Genomic DNA, 23131 nt, shown 5'->3' with positions numbered 1-23131 from the left:
TCACATATTAAGCAGCCCCATGATTCTTTTTGATTATGCTGATGATTTAAAATTGGACCGGAGCCACAACCTTAGTTTCTCAGCTTGCCACTGCCTTGACAAAACTTTGCCATGTTGCTCCATTTGTTTGTTTGTTTGCTTGTTTGAGTGGGAGTAGAGGGGCTTGATAAATTAGGGACAGGTTTTCTAACTGAAGATTAAAATCTCTGGTGAGACTTAAGCAAAGATACAGGTTTCATCTTGTTTGGCAGAAGAATTATGTCTAGCTTGATTTCCATGGTCAGCAAATCTTCCTTAATTGTCTCTGTGCATGAATGTTTCTAGAAAACAAAACATTTACACCAGCTGTTGCTAGGAATCTTTGCTGTAAGTGTACCTATGCTGGAAACAAGGGGGAACAGTGACATTACAGAACCCTTCCTAATAGAACTTCTGCTTAGAAACACCGTAGAACACTGAAGCACAATGCACATCTCTTAAATTTCCCATCTCATGTTAGTTTCCAAAGTTCTATGTTATTTTTAAGTATGCCATTAGAATCATGTGAGATTTTCCTCCAGCACTGTTGTTTGAACTCAGGGCTCAGGGGCCGGTTAAACGGCCTCTGTGGGCCACAGGTTGGGGTCCCCTGGACTAGACCATGTTAAAAAAAAAATGAACATAATGTTTTAGCTGCAGTTCATTCATTTTCAACTTTGCATTCTTGTTATAAAAAAGCGTGCCTAGACATTCTGCCCATAACCTAGGTTTAAGGTGCTGTTTAGCTCCTCAGTTTCTAACAATGTGTGTGTAAGAGAACAGTTACGGGAGCAAGATTTACAGGGTTAACCAGGAGGTATCAGTACCTAACAGCCGTGATGGTAATTGCAGAGCCTTCACATTCAATGAATCGGATAAAACTCACAAAATTAATATTTTGCAATTAATATTTCTTTAAACCAGTGGCTTCCCCATTTAAAACTGTGAAATGGGTACTGTCCCTTAAGAAAACTGGTTTTGAAATGGTGTTAACAGGCTCCAAACATAAATAATTTTCACTAAATTGTGATCATAAACACAGTCTTCAAGTTAAATGTTTAAAACTGAAGTCATTTGCTCTGCAAATAAAATGCAGCACATCTCTATTCAAGCAACTATATTGACACTTCTGTTCAAACTGTACTTGGGTGGGCTGTGGTCTCTTACTTATTAGAAAGCTTTTATTTTAAATTGCTCTTATCTGAAGCCCAGAATCTATCAATGCTGTTTCCTTGTCAGGCAAACCTTGCAGAAGAATTGCATTGCTCAACAATACTTCTGGGGGGGAAACCGCCCCTAATTGGGCAAATCAATCAACTCCTGCTTTCAATTTTAACTGATGTTAACAATTAAAAAGGTGAGGCCAGTTGTTGATGAGAACAAGAGCCAGAGAATGTTCCACACACCAATGTTTTCTGTGTGGGTATCCTTATCACAAAGAACTGTGTGTACTTTGTTACCTTTGATGAGTGTACATGCAGCTGTTGTGCCACATGTACACCTATCATGGCTTTCCAACATGTTTTAAAGTCATTTCAGGTGAGCAATGACTTCCCAATATTGAAGCTTTTCAGGTATTTTGGAAAAAGGTAGCATGCGCGAATGAGCAACTTTTAGAGATATTTCCTTACTGTAATCTTCCAAGTTTTCCTTTAGCCTGCATAATTCCATGTTGTGTTCTTTTTCTGCATGAAAATGGTGAGCACAATGTGTGAAACCACCCCTTCAGATCTTTTGACTTATGAGTTGTGAAATGCTTTTCAAGGCTGCACGGATTGGAAGCTATTGTTTGCAAGCCTGGTTTTTGTCCCTTCTGCCTTTGTCCTATCCCCAAGGAGCATCTTAAATCCATATAATTAATGACAGATTGGTTTTAGAGGAATATGAAACCTCCAGGACTAAAGCCAATCTCTTTATAACTAGGGATGAAGGTGGATTACTGCAGTCACAGCAGAATTGATTGCTCCTTCTTCTGAGTCACCGGCCCCTGTCCCCTGCCAGAACCAGAACAGTGGGACTAGAGTCCTGGGAGTGTTCTGCTTTGGTATATATAACAGCTCCAGTGTCCTGCTGGAGTTGCAATTATGTCTGAACATAGAGCATAGTCCTTGGATGTGGCTGTGTTTTATCAGGTGGCTTGGTTAATACCCATCTTACAATGGCAGCCAGTGCAGAAGAACATTCTCCTTTTCCTTGCCAATGAAAACTGTTTATCAGCAGTTAATGAGAATGCCCTATTGCTCCTCAAAAGTGTAGAAAAAAAGATGGCTTCCCAAATATAAACGAAATAAGCACCATTTGGACCGGGGACTTAATTAAGTTGATTCCTCAGGTTTGTTTGTTTTAATTAGTGCGCTCTTGGGTTTGTGTGTTGCTCTGCACAATGGTTCTCTTTCTTTCCGTTCTTCCTTTTCGAAACGCACGTGACCGTCTGAAACTCCAGCCACTTTGAGTCGCTCACGTTACAGAGTGTAGCCGACTGAAAACAAGCAGCGTTTGTGCTGGCTAATTAGAGGCTGAAATCCCTCTACATCTGCATGCCCAGAGTAAGCAGGCAAGCTTTTTGCAGAGCAAACGTGGATTTCCCAGAGGGCTTTCCATTCTTGAGTTCGGCCCTCAAGTTTAGCACCTGGCTTCACTGGAATGGAAGCAAGGTTTTTGTTATTTACAACAGCAGGTGGCAAGTTCAGTTCCCACTGATGTTAGGGGAGCCCTAGGAGAGACAAGCTTGTTCGTGCATTAGGATGAACATATTTGGCATGTGACAAGTTTAAAGAGCTACTTCTGTTTGTAAACATAAACACACAAACCCCTCTGCCTTCTAAATAATTAGTTCCCAAAGATGTAAGAGTTCTCCCCCCGCTCTGCACACTCAAAATGCAGTATTCCCAGGATTCTTTATTTTTAAAGTCCTCTTTCATTGTTTCTCCAGTGTCATCTAAGGATGACGGATCCAAAAATGTTATACTCGGTATACTCCAAAAGTTCAAGATTAAAAACACTGAAGATATTTGAAAATATTATTTATTTATTTATTTATTTAACAATTTATTTATTACCAACCCATCACCCAAAGGTGGATTTCAACATTAAAACATCATTAAAAACAATTTAAAACAACTTTGGACAACGATGCAGGCAGAGTTAGTTGCATTGATTTTGGTTGCAGAGGCAAACATGTGCAAGATTTCCAAAAGCTTAACTTTGACTGTATGCTCTGAACTGTTTGTTGTTGTTTTTTTGTTTTGTTTTTAAATAAAATCTAACCTTTCCTCTTAAATTAATCAAAGCATTTAAGAGTTTGTTAAAAAAAATAAAAACACATTGCTTAGCAAATACTCTTCTCTTGTATGTAATGAGTGATGACTCTCCTTTAAAAAAAAAAGAAAAAAAGCTTCAATTGTCCTTCCTGGGAAGAATTCATCAGCTGCAAGTTTCTTGCTGTATTATTAATAGCTTATCTGAAAGCTATTAATAATATGCCAACAGAGGCAATTTGTGTCTGTCTATCTTTCTTTCTGGGAAGAAGCCCTTCAGAAGATAATGGAAAAATAAACGGTGTTGTCTTTGGATAATAGATGTAGTCTTCACGGTCTTCCCACATAATGCCATTTTCTTCTGAAGGTTTTATTTGGAACACTGATGCCTTCATCTGGGATAATAAAACCTTACTGCAGTTTCTTTTGTAGGGGCAGAAAAATTGTGCCTTGGGTTTGAGTGGCAACTATTTCATAATAATCCCCCACCCCATTCCAAAAAAACCCCCACCACTGAGGACTGAGTCAAATGTGTAGTTTCCTGTGCATTAGTGATTTGGAGCTTCTGTCTGCTCACAGTCATAGAACGCTGCCTTATATAGCTTTTGGCTGTTGTTCATCTAGCTCAATGTGGTCTGCACTGAATAGTAGTGGCTCTTCTTCTTCTTCTTCATCATCATCATCATCATCATTTTATTTGTATGCCGCCTTTCCACGGTTAAAAACAATGCTCAAGGAGGCTTACAACATGACAAGATTTACATAATTACAAAAGTCATAAACAATATATAAACCACATAAAAAAATACACAGCCAAATGGAAAACCATTTCCACGTAAATCAAAATCTAAAACTAAGAATACAGCATTAATATCACAGTTTAAAATGACATAGGTAAACATAGGGGACAAATAGAAGAAGACGCCTTCACCCTGGTATAGGGGTGATCTATCACACACACAGCCCAACGAGACAATGACAAAAATCCACCAACAGCATACAAATCAGTATGGCTAACCTGATCCAAAACACCCACCCACCCCACTCACACATGAAAACAAAGACCACCACAGCCAACCACAAATGAACAACCACACCCTAGGCCAACCCCAACCTCTCTCACCACCAAAGGAACACAAGTGAATAGCAGAGAACCTGCACAAGCGACACTGACACAAAACCCCACATATATTAAGTAAAACAGAAACATCGCCACCCAACCCCATGACCCCCATCTCTGCCCCCCTTCCCCCTTTCCTTCCTAATGTCTCAACAAATGAAACTGATTTGTAAAAATGTTACATGGGAAAAATACGAGAGAGAGACATTGCAAATACTTTTGTAAATCCAGAAAATCTTTAATAAAAATACATTAAAAAAAGAAAGAAAGAAAGAGCAAATTGATGTGGAAATGTGGAGAACTGAACAAAGCAAAGAATTATTACAGGTGTGCAGGCCCCTCTCTTACACAGGCGTTCCGTCCCAGACCGCTCCACACTCACATAAATGAAATTGCATAAAGTGAGGAGCACCCTTTAAACACCCTCTCTGCCGCGCTCTGTTCAATCCATACAAAAACAAAAACACCCCCACTGTATCCCAAAATATCCACAACTTGAATGGAAGCTCTGGGGCTGGCAGGAGGCTGGAGGACATGAAATCTTTCCCTCTGATTTGCTGCATTGCAACATGCATCGAACTTAGAAGGCACCTGGCGGGTGATGGCATAGTCTAGAATTCTGCATCTGCATATTGTTTAGATCCGCTCATGACAGCCATGGGAACTGCAGCAGTTATGCCTATCTCAGGACATGTTGTGAGGACACATGGACTCTCCTTCCTTGGAGGAGGTTTTTAAGCAGAGGTTGGATGGCCATCTGTCATGGATGCTTTAGCTGAGATTCCTGCATTGCAAGGGGTTGGACTAGATGACTCAAGGGGTCCCTTCCAACTCTACTGTTCTGTAATGCAGCCACCTGACTGAAGCTCAGCCAAGGGTCTGGGTCTGATCAGTGCTTGAATGGGAGACCACATGGAAAGAAAGGCAGGACACAAGTGCGCTAAATAAAATAAGAACTGGATGTACATCATGTGCACCTGGTTTTCTTTCAATAAACTGGCTGGGCGTATTGTCTAGTCACAGATAACCGACAGCAAGTTAAAATGAGCAGCTACCAGCATGATTATTTTTTTACGCCTGGTTTGAGAATCTAGTAAAAGAAATAGTGATTATTTTCTTAAACACTGCTTCACAAAAACGTATTCAAGTGAAAGAATCATGTCGCCTCCAAAAATCATGAGGCATGAAAAATTCACTAGTTTGCTTCTGGCCTTTCATTGTAGGCTTCTGGAAATTGTCCTGTGTGCTCTTGTCTTTTGGGCAACTGCAGGCTTGCTTTTGTGTGATTTTGTATAAACCAACACTGAAGAGCTGAGAAGAAAGGGGGCATGCGTGTAGAGAACATGATTATTAGGCCGCTGCAAGAATATGTAGGATTGCCCTCCAGGGTTTGTGGTTATGCTGATATAATCCCTTGGTAGATCTTTACATAATAGGATCCATTGTACACCACAAATGCCGAAGGACCGAACTTCATTAGGATGTGTTTACATTAACCGAGGCTAAACAAGGGACTGGTTTCACTGACAGCAGCTGTACTCTAGTACCCTGCCAATGCCACAGAATAGTTTTGCCCCATATGCTTCTAGTTGGGCATAGTTAGCTTTGCAACATTGATTTATTTAAATGCAGTAGCTATTGTGGTAGCTAGCTGGCTTATTTTCCAGTGCTGTGCAGGTACAACAACCTTGGAACTAGCCGGCATGGCAAAGCGCTAAGAAGCAAAGTGAGAGCCAGTGTGGTGTAGTGGTTAAGAGCGGTAGTCTAGTAATCTGGGGAACCGGGTTCGCGTCTCCGCTCCTCCACCTGCAGCTGCTGGGTGACCTTGGGCTACTCACACTCTTCTGAAGTCTCTCAGCCCCACTTACCTCACAGAGTGTTTGTTGGGGGGGAGGAAGGGAAAGGAGAATGTTAGCCGCTTTGAGACCCCTTCGGGTAGTGATAAAACGGGATATCAAATCCAAACTCTTCTTCTCTTCTTCTGTTTGCTGCAGGGGAGACAATCTAAGGAAAGCATCCCATGATGATTAAAAGTTTGCTTTTATTGTTTTTATTCTTTTATTGTTTTTAGGTATTTATATCTTGCTTTCTTTTCTTTTTTAATATAATTTTTTATTAGTTTTTTTTAAACATATCGTTTTCAACAGTAATTAAACATACCGTATTTTTCGCTCTATAAGATGCACCAGACCACAAGACGCACCTAGTTTTTGGAGGAGGAAAACAGGGAAAAAAATATTCTGAATCTCACAGTGAAAGCAGCAATCCCTCTTGCTGTTCTGGCTTCTGGGATAGCTGCGCAGCCTGCATTCGCTCCATAAGACGCACACACATTTCCCCTTACTTTTTAGGAGGGGAAAAGTGAGTCTTATAGAGCAAAAAATACGGTACTTTTACATCTTATTCAAATTTTTGACTTCCATCAATCCTGTCTGAAAATATGGATATATATTTATATCTTGCTTTCACATAAGTTGCAAAGAAGCTATAAAACCGATAACAGCAATAAATAGTTTTTAAAAAACCAACAGTAGCACACGTAGCAGCAGATTAAAAAGCAATAGCAAACTTAATAACTGAACACCTATAGAACTTGCAGTACAAATTGGAAGGACTGGTTATCAGTAACCTTTTGGGGGGGAATAAAATAAAGATTGAAACTTAATCATGCAGTCTCTGTTTTATTGTGCTGGGTACCTGTTACACACAAGCTGGAAACTTCTTCCCTGATATAATAGGTTTTTCTTTTAATGGAGGGGCAGCTGGGCTCCCACCTGCAGCCTGACACGGTTAGAAACAGGGTTACCCTCTCACCTGCCATTTGTGAAAGCTAGATCACACTCATACGCACAGAAACTGGATGGGTTTGTTCATCCGTGGGTGCCAGCTGGCAGGCCTCAAAAATATCAGATCTTATCTGGCTAACATTCCTGTTCCTGCTGTGGTTTCATTTGGATTTGGTTATCCATCACTTCCGCCTCTTGGCTCTTAGAAGCACTGTTTGTTTGGTATCAAGTAGCTGCCAGGATCCATCCCCAATGTGGTCATATTTCAGTGTCTGAGAGGTAACTGGATGTACTTTCTGAGTAAAATCTGCGGCATGTAAATAAATAAAAAATATGTGCCATTATTAATTCATTCTAGCACAAGGAGGATAGTAGTTAAGAGCAAAAAGCTTATTAAAAAGCAATATCCCCTTTAAGATTCAGTGGTTCTTTTTTTAACTTGTGCTAATTCAGCTTTGAGTGTCTGATTTTCATGATAGTGCAAGGATTAGTTTGGGAGCTGGGGTTGATTGGTTGGCTGGTTATACCTTTAATGCGTTTTCTCAGTCTTTAGGTAGGTAGTCATGTTTAATCGGTGGTTTTTAGCTTTAAGCAAAAGCTTAGGTATAATCTAAACTTTCCTTAGTTGCCCAGTTGCCTCTTACAACCTTGTGTTTTTTTCTCTTTTTCTTTGCAATCTTCATAGAAATACATATTGTGATAATGACATGGAACTGGATCCAGAGTTCTTATGAACAGAACTCTACTCACTGGGCACTTCCACCTGAGGAAGTGGGGAAGCAATATTTGCTGCTTCCTCCTTCCCCCCAAAAAAGCTTTTTTGTGGAACTTGGTAGAAAGTGGTACAGAAGTCTGCAGGGAGAGTTGGCAAACTTCTACCTCTCCCGCTTTCTGCAGCGAGAGCTTTGGTCCACTCTTTTCCATGAAACAAGTTCTTGCATTTGCTGAAGTAACACTTTGGATCCAGCCTGCTGTGTGCATATTATGCCGTAGAGTAGAACTCAGCTTCACAACTCTGCTCAAGTGGCTTCTGTCTGTGCAGCAGAACTTCCTAGCCCTCTCCTAGCCCCTACAGCTCCCCTCCCCACCTGCACACCCTCAAAATCAGCCCAGGTGGGTTGGGGGACCCTGCAGAGTAGATTTGGAGGGTACGCAGCAGGGATACAACCCCTGGCCATCTGCATCAGTGCTGCACCTGTTTTTTAAATATATTTGAAAGACCACTGTAAACAGTTGAAATCAATGGCACTTGTAAAGTAACATGAACTTTGGTTACCATAATGATATAATAGGTGGATTACAGTAAAAGATGCAGGAATAAAATTTAGAAATGGAGCTGATGGATGGAGGGAGGGAAGGAGGTCTAAAGGTTCGAAAGAATCTCTTTCTATTTTTGGAATGGTTATCTTTGTTGTGTACAGCTTTATGCAGAACTATTAAAATTTTATTTTTTTAAAAAATATATATATATACTGGTATATGCATTTATTTGTATTTATTAAGGTATTTATATACTGCCCTCTCAAAAAGTATCAGGGTGGGGTGCAGCGATATAAAAAAGCTAAAAGAAACCCATTTAAAGCTGTCATTAGAATGACTGCCTCCTCAGTTTCCCCTCTTTTGTTCACATAATAGCAAACGCCAAATCCTTGGTTGCCATCACTTCTGCCACCAGATGGTGGTCCTTGAGTTAGTGAGGTTTATGGCACCGGATCGCCAACAGGCATTAATACCCATGAACACTTATCTTCATTTCACAACCAGTTTTAAGCTTTGGACAACAGCAGTGCTCTATTCTGACAGCAGATATGAACACTTTCCAGATCTCTTGTGTTATGGGAGCATGCACCACGAATCTTTCTTTACAGCAATGACTATATTAGTTTTCATGTGCAGAGACTCCAGGGAAGACGAAGTCCTCTTGTTCTGCAGAGGAAATAGTTCAGCTTGGCCTTTTTCTTTGGAGTGCAAAAATGAAACCTGTGCTCGTTTTCCAAGAAAAATACTGTGAAGAGACAAGCTTGAGCAAAGAACCCTTTCCCAGCTGAGTAGTATGTTGAGTGTAGATTAATCAAAACTTTGAAAACATCATTGTAATTTTTTGCAGCGAGTTACATTTATATCCTCTTTTCTCTTTCAGAATGCTACATGAAGACCTTGAGATCAGCGATAGTGACGAGGGTGACGATGACCAAGTCAGTGTGTGTAGATAAAACTTATAAATCCTGCAAATACCCAGAATACCTTTAAAAATATTTATGGCCTGTTTTCCTGCCTGAGCTGCTTATACTAACCTTTCTCCCTTTTTTGTTGTTGTTCTTGTTAAATAGGTTTCTGATAAGCCGTCTTCCTCATCCACTCCTCCAAGGTACAATTTCTTGGAAATAACATGGAGGCAGAGTTATTAAATAACAGCTCACAAGTTATTTTATGCATGTAAACAGAAATCCTTGTGGAAGCAGCTCAGGGTTGTGGGCGGGAGGTTAAGAGGAGAGAGCAAGAGACTGACTGAACTGTTCACTGATCGGGATAATTTGGTAACACTTGGAGGGAATATGCATGAGGTTGTTTTAATACTTCCCTGCTTCTTCAAAGCACTAGAATTCAGAGTGTAAGAAAAGCATTGCTAGATCAGGCCAGTGGCCCAGTATTCTCTTCTCTGCAGCAGCCAAGCAGACACCTACAGAAAGCTCACATGTAGGAACTGAGTGCAAATCTATCCACTAGCGAGTCCCAGCAATGGAGGCAGAGTTATTGACCGGTATGCTTTGGGTTCCTAGATATCTAGTTCACCTGTGTGATTGTGAAGATAAAATGGGATCACCTTGTGTACACCATCCATATTTCCATGGAGTCAGATTCTTATTTTAAAATCTAAAAACCGCTCTACATTTGAAACAAAAGCAACATAGAGAACTAGATTACAAAATGTAATATGAATCATATTGTAAGGTAATGCAAATCTCTGCGGGGTAGGACCTGAATTAATGGATTCAAGTTACAAAAAAGGGAGTTTCTGCCTAAACGTCAGGAAGAACTTTGTGACGGCAGTAGCTGTTCAGCAGTTGAATTTTTTCCACCTTGAGAGGGTCTACAGGCTGTCCTTCCTTGGAGGAGGTTTTTAAGCAGAGGTTGGGTGGCCATCTGTCATGGATGCTTTAGCTGAGATTCCTGCATTGCAGGGGGTTGGACTAGATGACCCTTGGGGTCCCTTGCAATTCTACAATTCTGAGATTCTATAAAACAAGGTTAAAAAGTCCAGGATGTACAGTGTTACCTTGGGTTACAAACACCTCAGGTTACAAACACTTCGGGCTACAGACTCCACTAACCCAGAAATAGCACCTCGGGTTAAGAACTTTACTTCAGGATGAGAACAGAAATAGCACGGTGGCAGCAGGAGGCCCCATTAGCTAAAGTGGTACCTCAGGTTAAGAACGGTTTCAGGTTAAGAACGGACCTCCAGAACGAATTAAGTTCGTAACCAGAGGCACCACTGTACATGTTTTGAGCTTATTTACTCTCCCCCGGGGAAATGGTGTATTTTGGTCATTAGATGAAATGTGTTTGATCTTCTGCTTTTCTGGCAGTTGTACAGTGATACCTCGGGTTAAGAACTTAATTTGTTCTGGAGGGCCATTCGTAACCTGAAACTATTCTTAACCTGAAGCACCACTTTAGCTAATGGGGCTCCTGCTGCTGCTGCTGCACGATTTCTGTTCTCATCCTGAAGCAAAGTTCTTAACCCAAGGTAATATTTCTGGGTTAACGGAGTCTGTAACCTGAAGTGTCTGTAACCCGAGGTACCACTGTATCACATAGTTGCTCTCAAAAGCCCTCTTGGCTTCCTAGCAATGTTTCTCTCCCTCCCTCCACCCCTCTGTGTGTGTGTGTGTGTGTGTGTGTGTGTGTGTGTGTGTGTGATTGTGATTTAGCGCTTTTGCATTTTCATCCTTTTGAGGGATCAGGAGAATGTGATCCCCCAGTGAACAATGATAGAATGTTTTAAATGATGCTGGTTGGATTTTATCTCCCTCTCTCTCTCCCACCCCAACCTCCGCCCCAGTGCTGGCCTGTCTGTGGAGGGGGTGGAAGTGCAGAAAGATGATCCTTACCCGCTTCTAATTTTATCTCATGGTATTGACTTGCAGTGCCCCACAATCACAGCCTGAGAGTGTGGCATTGGCACATTCCAGCAGTCCAGAGTCTGGGAGCACAAGCGACTCGGACAGTTCCTCTGACTCTGAGAGTGAGAGCAGCTCCAGTGAAAGTGAAGCAAATGATCCCCCAACAAGAGCATCCACACCTGAGGTACGGTGTCCCATTTGTTTTTAAGTGCATGATCTCTGTGTTGTGAATAGCCAATAGGAGGCTATTGACTTTTTTTTTAATCCAATCAGATAATTTAATTGTTCTGTCAGCAGAATGCTGTAAATCTCTTCTACCACGTTACTGATCCCTTTCCACCCTCCCAGTTTCCCACGCTGTACATTTGAACCCTGTGCTACTGTAGTCCAGCCGTCCACATAACGCCATCAGCACATACTTTAGCCACCGGCTGAAAGTCAGAAATGTAGCCAGAAATGTTTCAACAGAGGCACAGTGCAAATAGAAGAAGACGACTTCATCTCAGTATGGTTCCGCTTTATCACATAATAATAATAATAATAATAATAATAATAATAATAATAATAATAATAATAAATAATTTATTATTTATACCCCACCCATCTGGCTGGGCTTCCCCAGCCACTCTAGGCGGCATCCAAAGAAATATTAAAATACTGTAATACATCAAATATTAAAAGCTTCCCTAAACAGGGCTGCCTTCAGATGTCTTCTAAAAGTCTGGTAGTTGTTGTTCTCTTTGACATCTGGTGGCAGGGCGTTCCACAGGGAGGGCGCCACTACGGAGAAGGCCCTCTACCTGGTTCCCTGTAACTTGGCTTCTCGCAGTGAGGGAACCGCCAGAAGGCCCTCGGTGCTGGACCTCAGTGTCCGGGCAGAACGATGGGGGTGGAGATGCTCCTTCAGATATACTGGACCGAGGCCGTTTAGGGCTTTAAAGGTCAGCACCAACACTTTGAATTGTACTCGGAAACGTACTGGCCCAACAAGAATCCACCAGCAGCATTCAAATCAATCTGGCTAACCTGATCCAAACACACACACACCCCGGTCACACAAAAAACAAATTTCACTACAGCCAATCAAAGACAACCAACCACACCCTAGGCCACCCCCAAAGAAATACAACAAGCGAATTGTAAAGAGAAGCCACACAAGTGATGCTGACACAAAACCACACACATATACTAAGTAGAAGAATAGAAGCATTGCCACCCGACCCCACTCAACTCACCATTCCCTGCCCCCCCATCTTTCCCCCTTTTATTCCTAACCTAACACTGTGTGTAACACTAATGTCTCGCAACAAATGAAACTGATCTGTAGAAAACACAACTTGAAAAAAAGAGACAATGCACGTATTTTTGTAAACTAATAAATCTTTAATAAAAAAATATTTTTTAAAAATTTGCCTGAATGCAAAACAGACAAAACCTTAAATCGAAGCATCTAATATATTCAAAGTGTATTTAATACATTAAATAAGTTCAGTACATTTTGATAATGATGATGCCCATATGGTTATCAGGCATCCCAAGGCCTCTTTCCACCTTCCAGCCAACAGATTGTATGCAGCGGTCATACAAGTGGAAGGCAGTTTGCGCCAACCAATGATTCTCTTCCACTTCTCCTTACTGCCCTCTTTACCTTCCTGGCTGAGTGGGGCTGTGTTGTACAGCGCTACAGAATTGCACAGAAACTGGGTGGAGTGGTCATGATCCAGGAGGAAGGACCTTCAGATACATCCTGATGTAACCTTTCACTACAAACTCTTGGCTGGAATAGCGGAAGGTGTCAAAAAGTTTTTGCTTCTTACTGAACAGTTGGATTGAATGCTACCTGCAGCTGCCACCTCAGGTCTTGCCCTAAAAGTACAATGATCAGAAGCTTTAAAAAATCCCAATGAAATTTACAAATTCAGGGATAAGGCCTGGTGTGCTGGTGCCTGTCAATTGCATGTGCTCTGTGTGGTGATGACATCTGTCATACGGAGCAATTGTAAAGTGTCCTCTGAACGATGACCATAAGGCCTCTATTGCCGACAAATCAAAGAACTGTTTGAACAAGGGTGAAATTTCTGTCCGTGTTTTGAGTGGTTTTGAGTTCAGAACCTTTTCTGCATCTAAGTTCTGTTTTGAAATTTTAGCTCAAACCTTTCGATCCCAATTATTTTATTTATATGATTGTGTATGTGCAACTTTTTTTTAAAAAAAGCAAATTTCAACAGAAGATTTAGACCTTTTCCAGAAATCTGTGTGGAACATTCATGTCTGTAGGAAAGGTTCCTTCCCTCCTCCTCTTTCCCTGGGACGTGGCTGGACTTGACTTGATTTATTCAGTTTTGGAGGCCTTCGCTGACCTACTTGGGAAGCCAAACTGGGAAAAAGCACCATTAGTGTCATAATCAAGAGCAGGAGTGTTGTGAAATTGCTTTGGGAACAAAAATCTGTTTTTTACGTCATTGGTATAATGTCAAGCTTTGTGTGGCATGTTGAGGATCTATGGAATTATGAAAACCATCTTTTAAAAATGGGCCTTAATTCATTACCCATCAACCTTCTTGATTGGCACCTTCATAATACACCTTTAGGCACTAGGCAAAACGTTCCTTTTTAACCAGGCCTTTGGTTGATTCGATTGACATCCTATGGGGTTTTTTTTGGGAGAGGAGGGTATTGGGTTGTTTTTATTTTGGTTATGTATGTTGTGGTTTTATATTTTGATTTTGTTCTGTGAACCGCCCTGAGACCTCCGGGTATAGGGCGGTATAATAATAATAATAATAGCAGGGGACCCACATTGCAGTCCTTTATATGAAACAGAGAGGGAAGCAAAATACCATTTGGATTACAGTTTTGATTGTAGAGTCATCTGGTTTTCCTCACTGTATCTGGGCTGCACCGCTTTGGGCTGCAGATGAGGGCTCATAGGACTGCATGCTTGTCCATAAAAATAAATAAATACCCCTTGTGCATAGAAAATCAGCATGTCTGGGACAAGTGGGCTTTTCTCTGATAGGCCTGCTTTCTGTGCACAGAGATTTTATTTCTGTTTTTGTATGGCGGAGAGTGAAATCATTAGAATTTCTACCTTCTCTCTGAAGCAGTACAGACATACCTCGGGTTAAATATGCTTCGAGTTGTGCTCCGCGGCAACCCAGAAGTAATAGAGCACGTTACTTCCGGGTTTCGCCGTTTACGCATGCGCAGATGCTCAAAATTACGTCCCGTGCATGCGCAGAAGCGGCGAAAAGCGAAGCGTGCATGCGCAGACGTGCCGTCACTAGATACATTTACCTCTAGATGCGAACGGGGCTCCAGAACGGATCCTGTTCGTATCTAGAGGTACCACTGTATAGACAAGGGATGGGTTTGCTATCTGAGTGAGAACCAGGCCATAGAGTGACTCTGTACATTTTGCGCAATTGTCTTCATGGGGGCCCACTTGACAGAGGTGGGCAGGGCCAAATGGGGCAGAGCTCAGTGGATTTGAATATATACAATGGGCTACATTCCATGCACCTCTCTCCATCCCAAGAGGCTTGAGGGTGTGGAGCACAGCTGGTGGGTTGGAGGACCACATTTAGTCCCTTACACCTGAAGCCCCACACCTTGGAAGTAAGAGAAGCCACCTCAGGCAGGTTTCCTGGGAGACAGGAATAATATGTGGAATAATATTTTATAATAATAATAATAATTTATTATTTGTACCCCGCCCATCTGGCTGAGTTTCCCCAGCCACTCTGGGCGGCTTCCAATCAAGTGTTAAAAACAATACAGCATTAAATCTTAAAAACTTCCCTAAACAGGGCTGCCTTCAGATATATTTTAAAGAGAAGATAGCTGCTTATTTCCTTCACCTCCACAGGGCGGGTGCCACTACCGAGAAGGCCCTCTGTCTGGTTCCCTGTAACCTCACGTCTCGCAATGAGGGAACCGCCAGAAGGCCCTCAGAGCTGGACCTCAGTGTCAGGGCTGAACGATGGGGGTGGAGATGCTCCTTCAGGTATACAGGACCGAGTGAAGCTCTTGACCTGGGCTTGTGCTGGTCTCACATCAGAATTATGTTCTTGGGCAAAGCCACCATTTCTGGTCCTTCCACCCTTGCTCAGTTCAGAATATAGGCCTCAGAGGTATGGTGCAGATGAAGCAATGCGCCTTGTGACGGGCGCACAACCGACTGGTGTTTCTCTTTTCTTTTTCGCCACAGCCCGATCCACAGACATCCAACAGATGGCAGCTGAACAACTGGCTGATCAAGGTGAACCAGCCGGTGTCTCCCACCGAGAATTTCCTTCAGGATGACCGCAGCAGGGGGAGTCTCCAGGAAGACAAGGGGCAAGGGAAAACTTGCAGCGGCGGCAGCAGCAAAAGGGAATGCTCACAGCCGACAGATGGACACTCGAAAACTGCCAGCAAAGCACCCCGGTCAGCTCAAGAGGTACACCTCCCTACCAAGCGCAGCTACCAGAAGTCTCCGGTGCACACAGAGGAACCCCAGTTCCACCAGGTCGTGGGCAGTAAGCAGCCCAGGAAGTCCAGCAAAGTCGCGGCACCGGAGGAACCGAAGCGAGGCCTGACGGTAGAGAGTGAGCCGCCCGGTCTGTATGGGGCGAAGGACCAGTCTTCCAAAGACAAGCCCAAGGTGAAAACGAAAGGGCGGCTGAAGTTTGGCGACAAGAAGGAACTGAAGCTGGCAGTGCCGGAGCCGGCCGAGAAGAAAAAGCACAAGAGCTTGCACCAGGCCACTGTTAAATTGTTCTCGGACCGGGGTGCTGCAAAAGACAGTGCGGCTGGCAGCGCCCTGGAGCTGTTGCCCCTCAGCCCTTTGAGCCAGAGCCCCAGGGTTTCCGCCACCAGCAGAACTAGCGGCACGAAACCAGCTGTTGTGGTAAGAGAGGACAAGGACAAGTTTCTCTTGCCTATCAGGGATAAGAAGTTGCTGTCGCCCTTGAGGGATTGCCCGGTCCCTCCCTCACTTGTGGTTAAAATTGAGCTTGCTCTCCTCTCGCGGGTCCCACATCCACCCCGGAAGGGGGGGGACTGTCCCAAAAGACTGGAGGCCAGAGAGAGCCACAGCTTGAAGAAGCAGGATGCAGACAAGAGGAGACAAGAGGACGCGCCAAGCAAGTCTGTCAAAAAGAGAAAGGTGAGAGAGGGAGACCTGTGCAGTTGGTACTTTTTATTTTAACCCTTCAGTATTCCTTGTGTTTATTTTACCACGTGCTATTTATCTGTTTGAGGGAGGCGCGTGGCGCTGTGGGTTAAACCACAGAGCCTAGGGCTTGCTGATCAGAAGGTCAGCGGTTCGAATCCCTGCGATGGGGTGAGCTCCTGTTGCTCGGTCCCTGCTCCTGCCAACCTAGCAGTTTAAAAGCACAAAGTGCAAGTAGATAAATAGGTACCGCTCCGGCGGGAAGGTAAACGGCGTTTCCATGCGCTGTTCTGGTTCGCCAGAAGCGGCTTAGTCATGCTGGCCACATGACCTGGAAGCTGTACGCCGGCTCCCTCTGCCAATAAAGCGAGATGAGCGCCGCAACCCCAGAGTCGCCCGCGACTGGACCTAATGGTCAGGGGTCCCTTTACCTTTACCTTATTTATCTGTTTGTTTCTTTGCTAAAAAATAAATAAATAAAAAATAGGACCCACAATATCCATCCCTTCTTAGCTGTATTTTCAGCAGTTCAGAATAATATATTCGGTGCTACATCACCTCCACTAACCACATTATGTTTGTGTGTGAGAGATTTGTACTGGCTGTGATTTGTGGAGGTCTTGAGGTCAATGAAAATGGCAGCTCAGCTCAGCAATATAGTGGTGGAGAGAACGGAAGATTCCATGATAGAGATGATTAGAAAAGGGATCAGTATCAGGCCCAGACATCCTAAAGCAGCTGCCCTCTCTCCACCGTGACAGCTGGCTGCATCTGTGAACCTGCTATTTTAGTTTTCCACAGCACCCCCGGGGTGACAGTAGCCTGGCTCGCATGCCACATTAAATAGAGAGCGCTGGTGCACAATGCTCAAAAGTTTGCACAGTTCTCCTTCGTTGGTGCTTCTGCCGCCGCACCACTGAATGCAAACTACAAGCAGTAATCAAGGCTTGTTCTTGGCTGTGGAAATAATATCTAAAAAGTGTGCACCGGTTTAATGGTTTAATGTGATGGATGAACTGGGGGCCCTGCCGTGCACGCTGGAGAATTGTGGGACGTTAAAATGTGACTCCTAGCTTCTCTTGCAATCTCTAAAACTGTGTACAAAATAAAAACCGAATACCCTACAAAATATTGATGATCGAATCAGAAACTTAAAACAACCTTACACAATTAAATCAGTAACACGTAGAATATCCTACGTAATGGTAGCTGGCCAGATAACAACATTACTTTTTGTGTAGATGTTATTTTCTTTTTTTAAGGATGGATAGATAGAGATAGATGATAGATAGATAGATAGATAGATAGATAGATAGATCAGATATTAGGGGTTGGTGTAATCAAAAGTAGCAAGCAAGTAACTTAGCTACCTAACATCCATATACTTTTTTCTTAAATGCAAGAAAACTAAGCAAGAAAATTAAATGTTGCACATTTAATTAATGGGCAGTGACATGACACACTGGTTTAAAATGTTATAATGGCTAATATTTTAATATTTTTTGCCTTCTTTTATTCATTTGTATTAAAAAAATTTAGATGCAGCAATTGACTTGGGGTAGTGAGCTGACTGGTAAAAATAGTCACTGAGTAGCAAGCTCAGTGACTCAGAGTAGTCACTTGGTAGTTGCTATAATAATCATTTCTCGGTCTTGTGGCTAAGATCATGCAATTCCAAGGTTTACTTGCTTTGCTTTGCATAGTACATTCTTTCTGAACTTAATCCTGATTTTCCCTTGGTTTGGACGGTGGTGGTTTTCTGCTGGAGGCATTTGTGTATAAAAGTTGTCTCGACAACTTCCTCCTCCCCCTCACGTGTATCTGATTCTTGTTAAAATAGCTTCGGGGGGGGGGAATCCGCGTGGGGTTAACTCTCTGGTGTGTGTTTTCCTTTTGGCAAACAAAAGTACAATCAGCTGCCATCAGTGACTTGACCAGAAGGAATTTTTGTGTTGCAGTCTCAGTTTAATTCATACTCACCAGGAATTTTATATCTATTGAATAGGCTTAAAAGGCAGCCTTATCTGAATCATCCAAGGTCAGGAAAAAAAATACTCTATACACGGCTTCCTTTGGTCTTGCGGAGGTAGAGATTTCTCTCTTGCTTGGACCGCTGAGTAAATCAGTCGGTTCCCCAAGCCCACCCCCCCAAATAAGAAAGAAGACTGGAAATTCCAGTCCTGATAGATGTTGTTAAATTAGCTAACTAGGATTACATTTTCAAATCAGCATGTCACATGCTGATTAAAATGATTGGCAACTTTTTGTGGGGGAGCAATATGAAGTCAGTCACATTCATCTCTATAGATATAACACTTTCTAGCAAGCAGTTAACAGCCCCACCAGCCACATTTTCAACTGAAGAGCAAGAACGGAAGGGCTGAAAGATTATTGTCGGTTAATTCACTACCCCTGAAGCTTGAGGGCTGTGTGGACAGGTCTTTAACCTCCTCACCTCAGTGGCAGTGTGAACAGCAATGAAGGCTTGGGTCAATTTCTCCTTTTAGGCCCCTCAGCTGTTTTTGACCAGCGTGGTATAGTGGTTAGGCGCGGTGGACTCATAATCTGGTGAACTGGGTTCGCTTCCCCACTCCTCCACATGCAGCTGCTGGGTGACCTTGGGCTACTCACACTTCTCTGAAGTCTCTCAGCCCCACTCACCTCACAGAGTGTTTGTTGTGTGGGAGGAGGAGAAAGGAGAATGTTAGCCGCTTTGAGAGTCCTTAAGGGGAGTGAAAGGCGGGATATCAAGTCCAAACTCCTCCTCTTCTGCGTGGAGGAACTCAACAGCTGTGATACAGAAGAAGGCAAGTGCCTCGTCGAAGCCTCTTGCTGTACAAATCTCATCCAAATATGTTAGAAGAGCCCTTTTCCTGTGTCCATGCATAATAGGAAGGGGTGATGGAGGGTGGCAGAGCTACTTGGGGATCAGCCAGGCTACTTGAGGAACAGAGTTTGTCCACAGGCCTCCAGTAGCTTCTCTCTCTTGTGCATTTAGGCCCTCCTGAAGCTTGGGAAAACTATGTACATAGAAGCACCCTTCCACTGTGCTTATATCTTAGCTGCATGGGAAACCATGGATGCAAGCCTGTGGCTCCTTATCTGATCCAGCTGCCCAGGCCACTTGCTGTTAGCTGGAAAAACAGCAACAATGCTGACTGATTTTAACACTGTGTTTTATGTTATTGACACCTGGCCTGAGACCATTTGGTGAAATGCAGGTAAGGAATCCAGTAAACAACAATAATAATAATACTGTCATGTTCTGCATTTGTCCTTTTATCAGCAGGAAGATTCTCTGAGAAACGATCAGAAAAAAGTCAAGATGGATAGAGAAACCAAATTACCCCCGTTGTCAGGTCACAAAGACTCCAGTAAAAACAAGTGAGTATGAAGTTCTCGTGTAAATAAGTGGGGGGCAGTGGCTCCCTTTTTGTGCTTTCAGCTTAAAAAATAAATAAATCATTGTTTTGGCTAAAGAATGGCCTAAGTCTACAGCATGGCTATTGTGGCTGTGACTGTCTCAGTTTTAGGAGTCTAACCTTTTCTACTACTTGCACCACTAAAGGCTGTTGGGACTGTGCTGGCAATATCCAGAAACCCCCATACATGGTGTTGTTTAATATGCATGTTACGAAACAGTTAGCAAATATTTGCTTTGTTATCAGTGCTGCGTTTGTTCAAACTGTTCTTTCCCCTTAGATTAAATCTGAGGCACCTAGTAGATCCCAAGGCTTGCTGGTAAGGACACTTATTTTTAAAACTTTATAAAATTGCCCAGGCTTCGGGCACCAAATCCCTAAACCCTGATGCGGCCTGGGATCTGTGTGTTCTTAACTCTCGCCAGAAGGGGAAGAGCTCAGGCAATTTAGTTGTTGCAGTTTGGGTGCTTAGAACAGGGAGTCCTGCCCTTTCGCCTACAGAACAACGCTTGGTAACATGTGGAAATATCTTACTGAGGGAGTGTTCCTGCAGCCCTGGCTAATGCACATGGATGCATATGCACATGTGCATATTTGGATCGGGGGCATAGTGAATTGTGATGAGGATGCAGCATGTTTTTACATAAAGAATAAATCAAACCATTGTTTCTCGAACTTTACTCTCATTTCTTATTGCAGTTTTTTATTCGTTTAAAAGGAAAAGGGCCCTGAAATCATGTTTTGGACCTGGTTAGAACAAACCACAGTTTCCCACATTCAAATATGATGGGGGACAGAAAATGGGAAGCTCTGAACTTCCTCTGTTAGTGCATGGAGAAGGGAAGGGTTTGCCACAGCCTGTTCTAGCAGGAGGAAATCATGGTTTTGAACCATTACTTTTGAACCAGGCCACAGACTATCAAGAAGTTTTTGGTCTACATTGCAACATAGTTCTGCAAAGTGCTGTGGAACTGTGGAATTAGCCAGCCACAAGATGTAGGTCCCTAGCTGATTTTGGACTACAACTGCTGTCATCCCTAGCTAGCAGGACCAGTGGTCGGAGATGATGGAAATTGTAGTCCAACAACAGCTGGGGACCCAACTTTGAGAAACACTGAATTAAACCAAGATAATCTCCAAAGAGCTAGTCTTGAGTGTTAGATTTGAGCATGTGTGATACAGCTTCACGTTCCCAGTTCTGCCTATAAAGCTTATGTAACATATCCAGGCCTGGTACTGGACTTTGAAAAACAAAGTATTATGAATATTGCAGTTTCACGGAGGACCAGTGCTATGTTGCGGTTAGGGTGTTAGGACTGCGGGAACCCAGGTTCAGATCCTTGCTCAGAATACATATTGGGTTAGCCACTATCTCTTAGCTCAAACTACCTCATAGGATTGTTTTGGGGGTGAAATCTTGGGCAGGAGTGCCATGCATTCTGCATTGAGCTCCATGGAGGAAAGGCAGCATATAAGTGCACCAAATAAATAGTAGTTAAAGATACAAAAATTCTGGTGGCCATACTAGAATCTGCAACAACAAATCCTTTGAATCTTAAAAGAGCACATTGTGCCGGATGTTCTTACTATCGTTGCACTCCTACGAATAATCATTTTGCATTCTGACAATATTTTAACGTTCTTTGCCAATCCATTGTCTTACTTAATTCTAAAGTAATTGGCAGGATTCTATAGATAAATATGTATGCAGGGTGATTGCAATCTTGAGCAGAAGGAAAATAGGAACAGGTGGTACCTCTGAGTGTCTTTTGTTTGAAACTTGCTTGTTGTGCTATAAAAGGACTGCATTGTGGTCACTTTTCAGTCTGGCTGAGAGAATTCTTAGCATTGCAACTGTGAGTCGCTGCCCCAGTTTCTGACCCTGTGTAGTGCAGAGATCACAAACGAAATCTATGTTCAATGTACACAAAATGACTTACTGTGACTTAAGCCATGGATCTGAAAGGGTTCAAGAATGACACTGGGAGTCCTTTTGACAAAATTATTTTGTTTAAAAGCCAAATGTTTCCCTGCACAGACTAATAATAATACTAATAATAAATGGTTCTGCATCTGCAGGGGGGCTTTGAACAACAGCCATGTTCCTATGATGGCAAACCACTTTTGAAATGGGAGGATAGCTTCTTAAGTTCTTCCACATTTGTCCCGGACATTCAAAGCAAAAATTAAAAAAAAACCTAGTAGTTTGCCCAAACTTCTGGGTCCACCTGAAAGTAGCTCTTTGGACCTCAGACATTGTGGGGACCAAATTGTTATGTCTCCCAGCAGCTACATTTAATCGGATCCTTAGCTTCAGTTCTGCTTTAGAGACAAAGCCCAAGGGTGTGTTATTCCGGATACATGTTTGGCTTCTGCAGATGGTTAATGTGCAAATGAATTGCCAGAAAGTCCCTAATTCCCCCTCCCCACTGCTCTTGATGAAGTCTTTTCAGCTGTCTGTTTTGCAGCATCTCCCACTAAATAAACAGAGCCCCTGTGTTTCCCCTTCCACCAATGAAGGCTTTACAATAAGCCATATGGCTTAAAACTGATTTGACTCGCCCTCTCCAGGATTTCAAAGCCATCAGTAGAGAGACAAACACAAGAGATGCCACTGCCGCCGCCGCTGCCGCCACCGCCACCGCCGCCGCCACCACCGTTGTCTCCTGCGCAGAAACCAGCCAAGATGGCCCAGAAGAGGCCAAAGAATGAAAGCGGTGCCTGCAGCCAGCCTCCTGGTCTCAGTATCAGCACTGCCAAGAGCAAGGAAAGCCACAAGGATTCTTCATCCTCCAAGCACAGGAAACTGGAGGGGAAGCCTTCCGAAAGCTCAAAAAGCAACAAAGTAGGTGTCAATGACTAATTTGCAATTGGAGCCTTTGATGATGACCTCTTCCTTAAAGGGCTTGACCTTGGGCTGCTCAGGGGAGAAGGTTTCAAATACTTATTTGGGGGACATTTTAAGGCTTGCTCCAGTCTCCCAAGCAGCCCCTACTATTAATAACTGTTTGGTGCAAGAGCTGTCAGTCTGGGAACTGCCTCTACTGTATATACTTTCCCCTTTTCAGTGAGTTTCCCGTTCAACATTTTCTGCCTAGTTTATTTCTGTCTCTTTTCCCCCTGGGGTGGGGTGGGGGGGTAGGTGGAGCAAGCAGGCTGGTGTTACTTATAACAAAAACCACTCTGTCGTGACAGGTGGTATATAAATTTAATAATAAATGAATAATACTGAAGTGTTTAAAAATA

The 23131-nt window shown here is 43.0% G+C and overlaps 1 protein-coding gene across 6 annotated transcripts in view; it reads left to right on the top strand.

The window, feature by feature from the left end:
* The window catches only part of AFF1 (ALF transcription elongation factor 1), a 146857-nt gene that overhangs the window by 111698 nt on the left and 12028 nt on the right, over positions 1 to 23131 (top strand). For 2 of the 6 annotated variants that reach the window (XM_053404125.1, XM_053404128.1), the window contains 7 exons: positions 9322 to 9382; positions 9512 to 9549; positions 11333 to 11492; positions 15519 to 16457; positions 19750 to 19847; positions 20166 to 20204; positions 22457 to 22730. In XM_053404125.1, the coding sequence (XP_053260100.1) occupies positions 9322 to 9382; positions 9512 to 9549; positions 11333 to 11492; positions 15519 to 16457; positions 19750 to 19847; positions 20166 to 20204; positions 22457 to 22730 (1609 nt within the window). The remainder of the gene's footprint in view (positions 1 to 9321; positions 9383 to 9511; positions 9550 to 11332; positions 11493 to 15518; positions 16458 to 19749; positions 19848 to 20165; positions 20205 to 22456; positions 22731 to 23131) is intronic. The other 4 variants (XM_053404126.1, XM_053404127.1, XM_053404130.1 and 1 more) reach the window with 4 other exon arrangements.

Source organism: Podarcis raffonei, chromosome 9, assembly GCF_027172205.1.
Source record: "Podarcis raffonei isolate rPodRaf1 chromosome 9, rPodRaf1.pri, whole genome shotgun sequence".
Classification (NCBI taxonomy): domain Eukaryota; kingdom Metazoa; phylum Chordata; class Lepidosauria; order Squamata; family Lacertidae; genus Podarcis; species Podarcis raffonei.
This window is presented reverse-complemented; position numbering and strand designations above follow the sequence as displayed.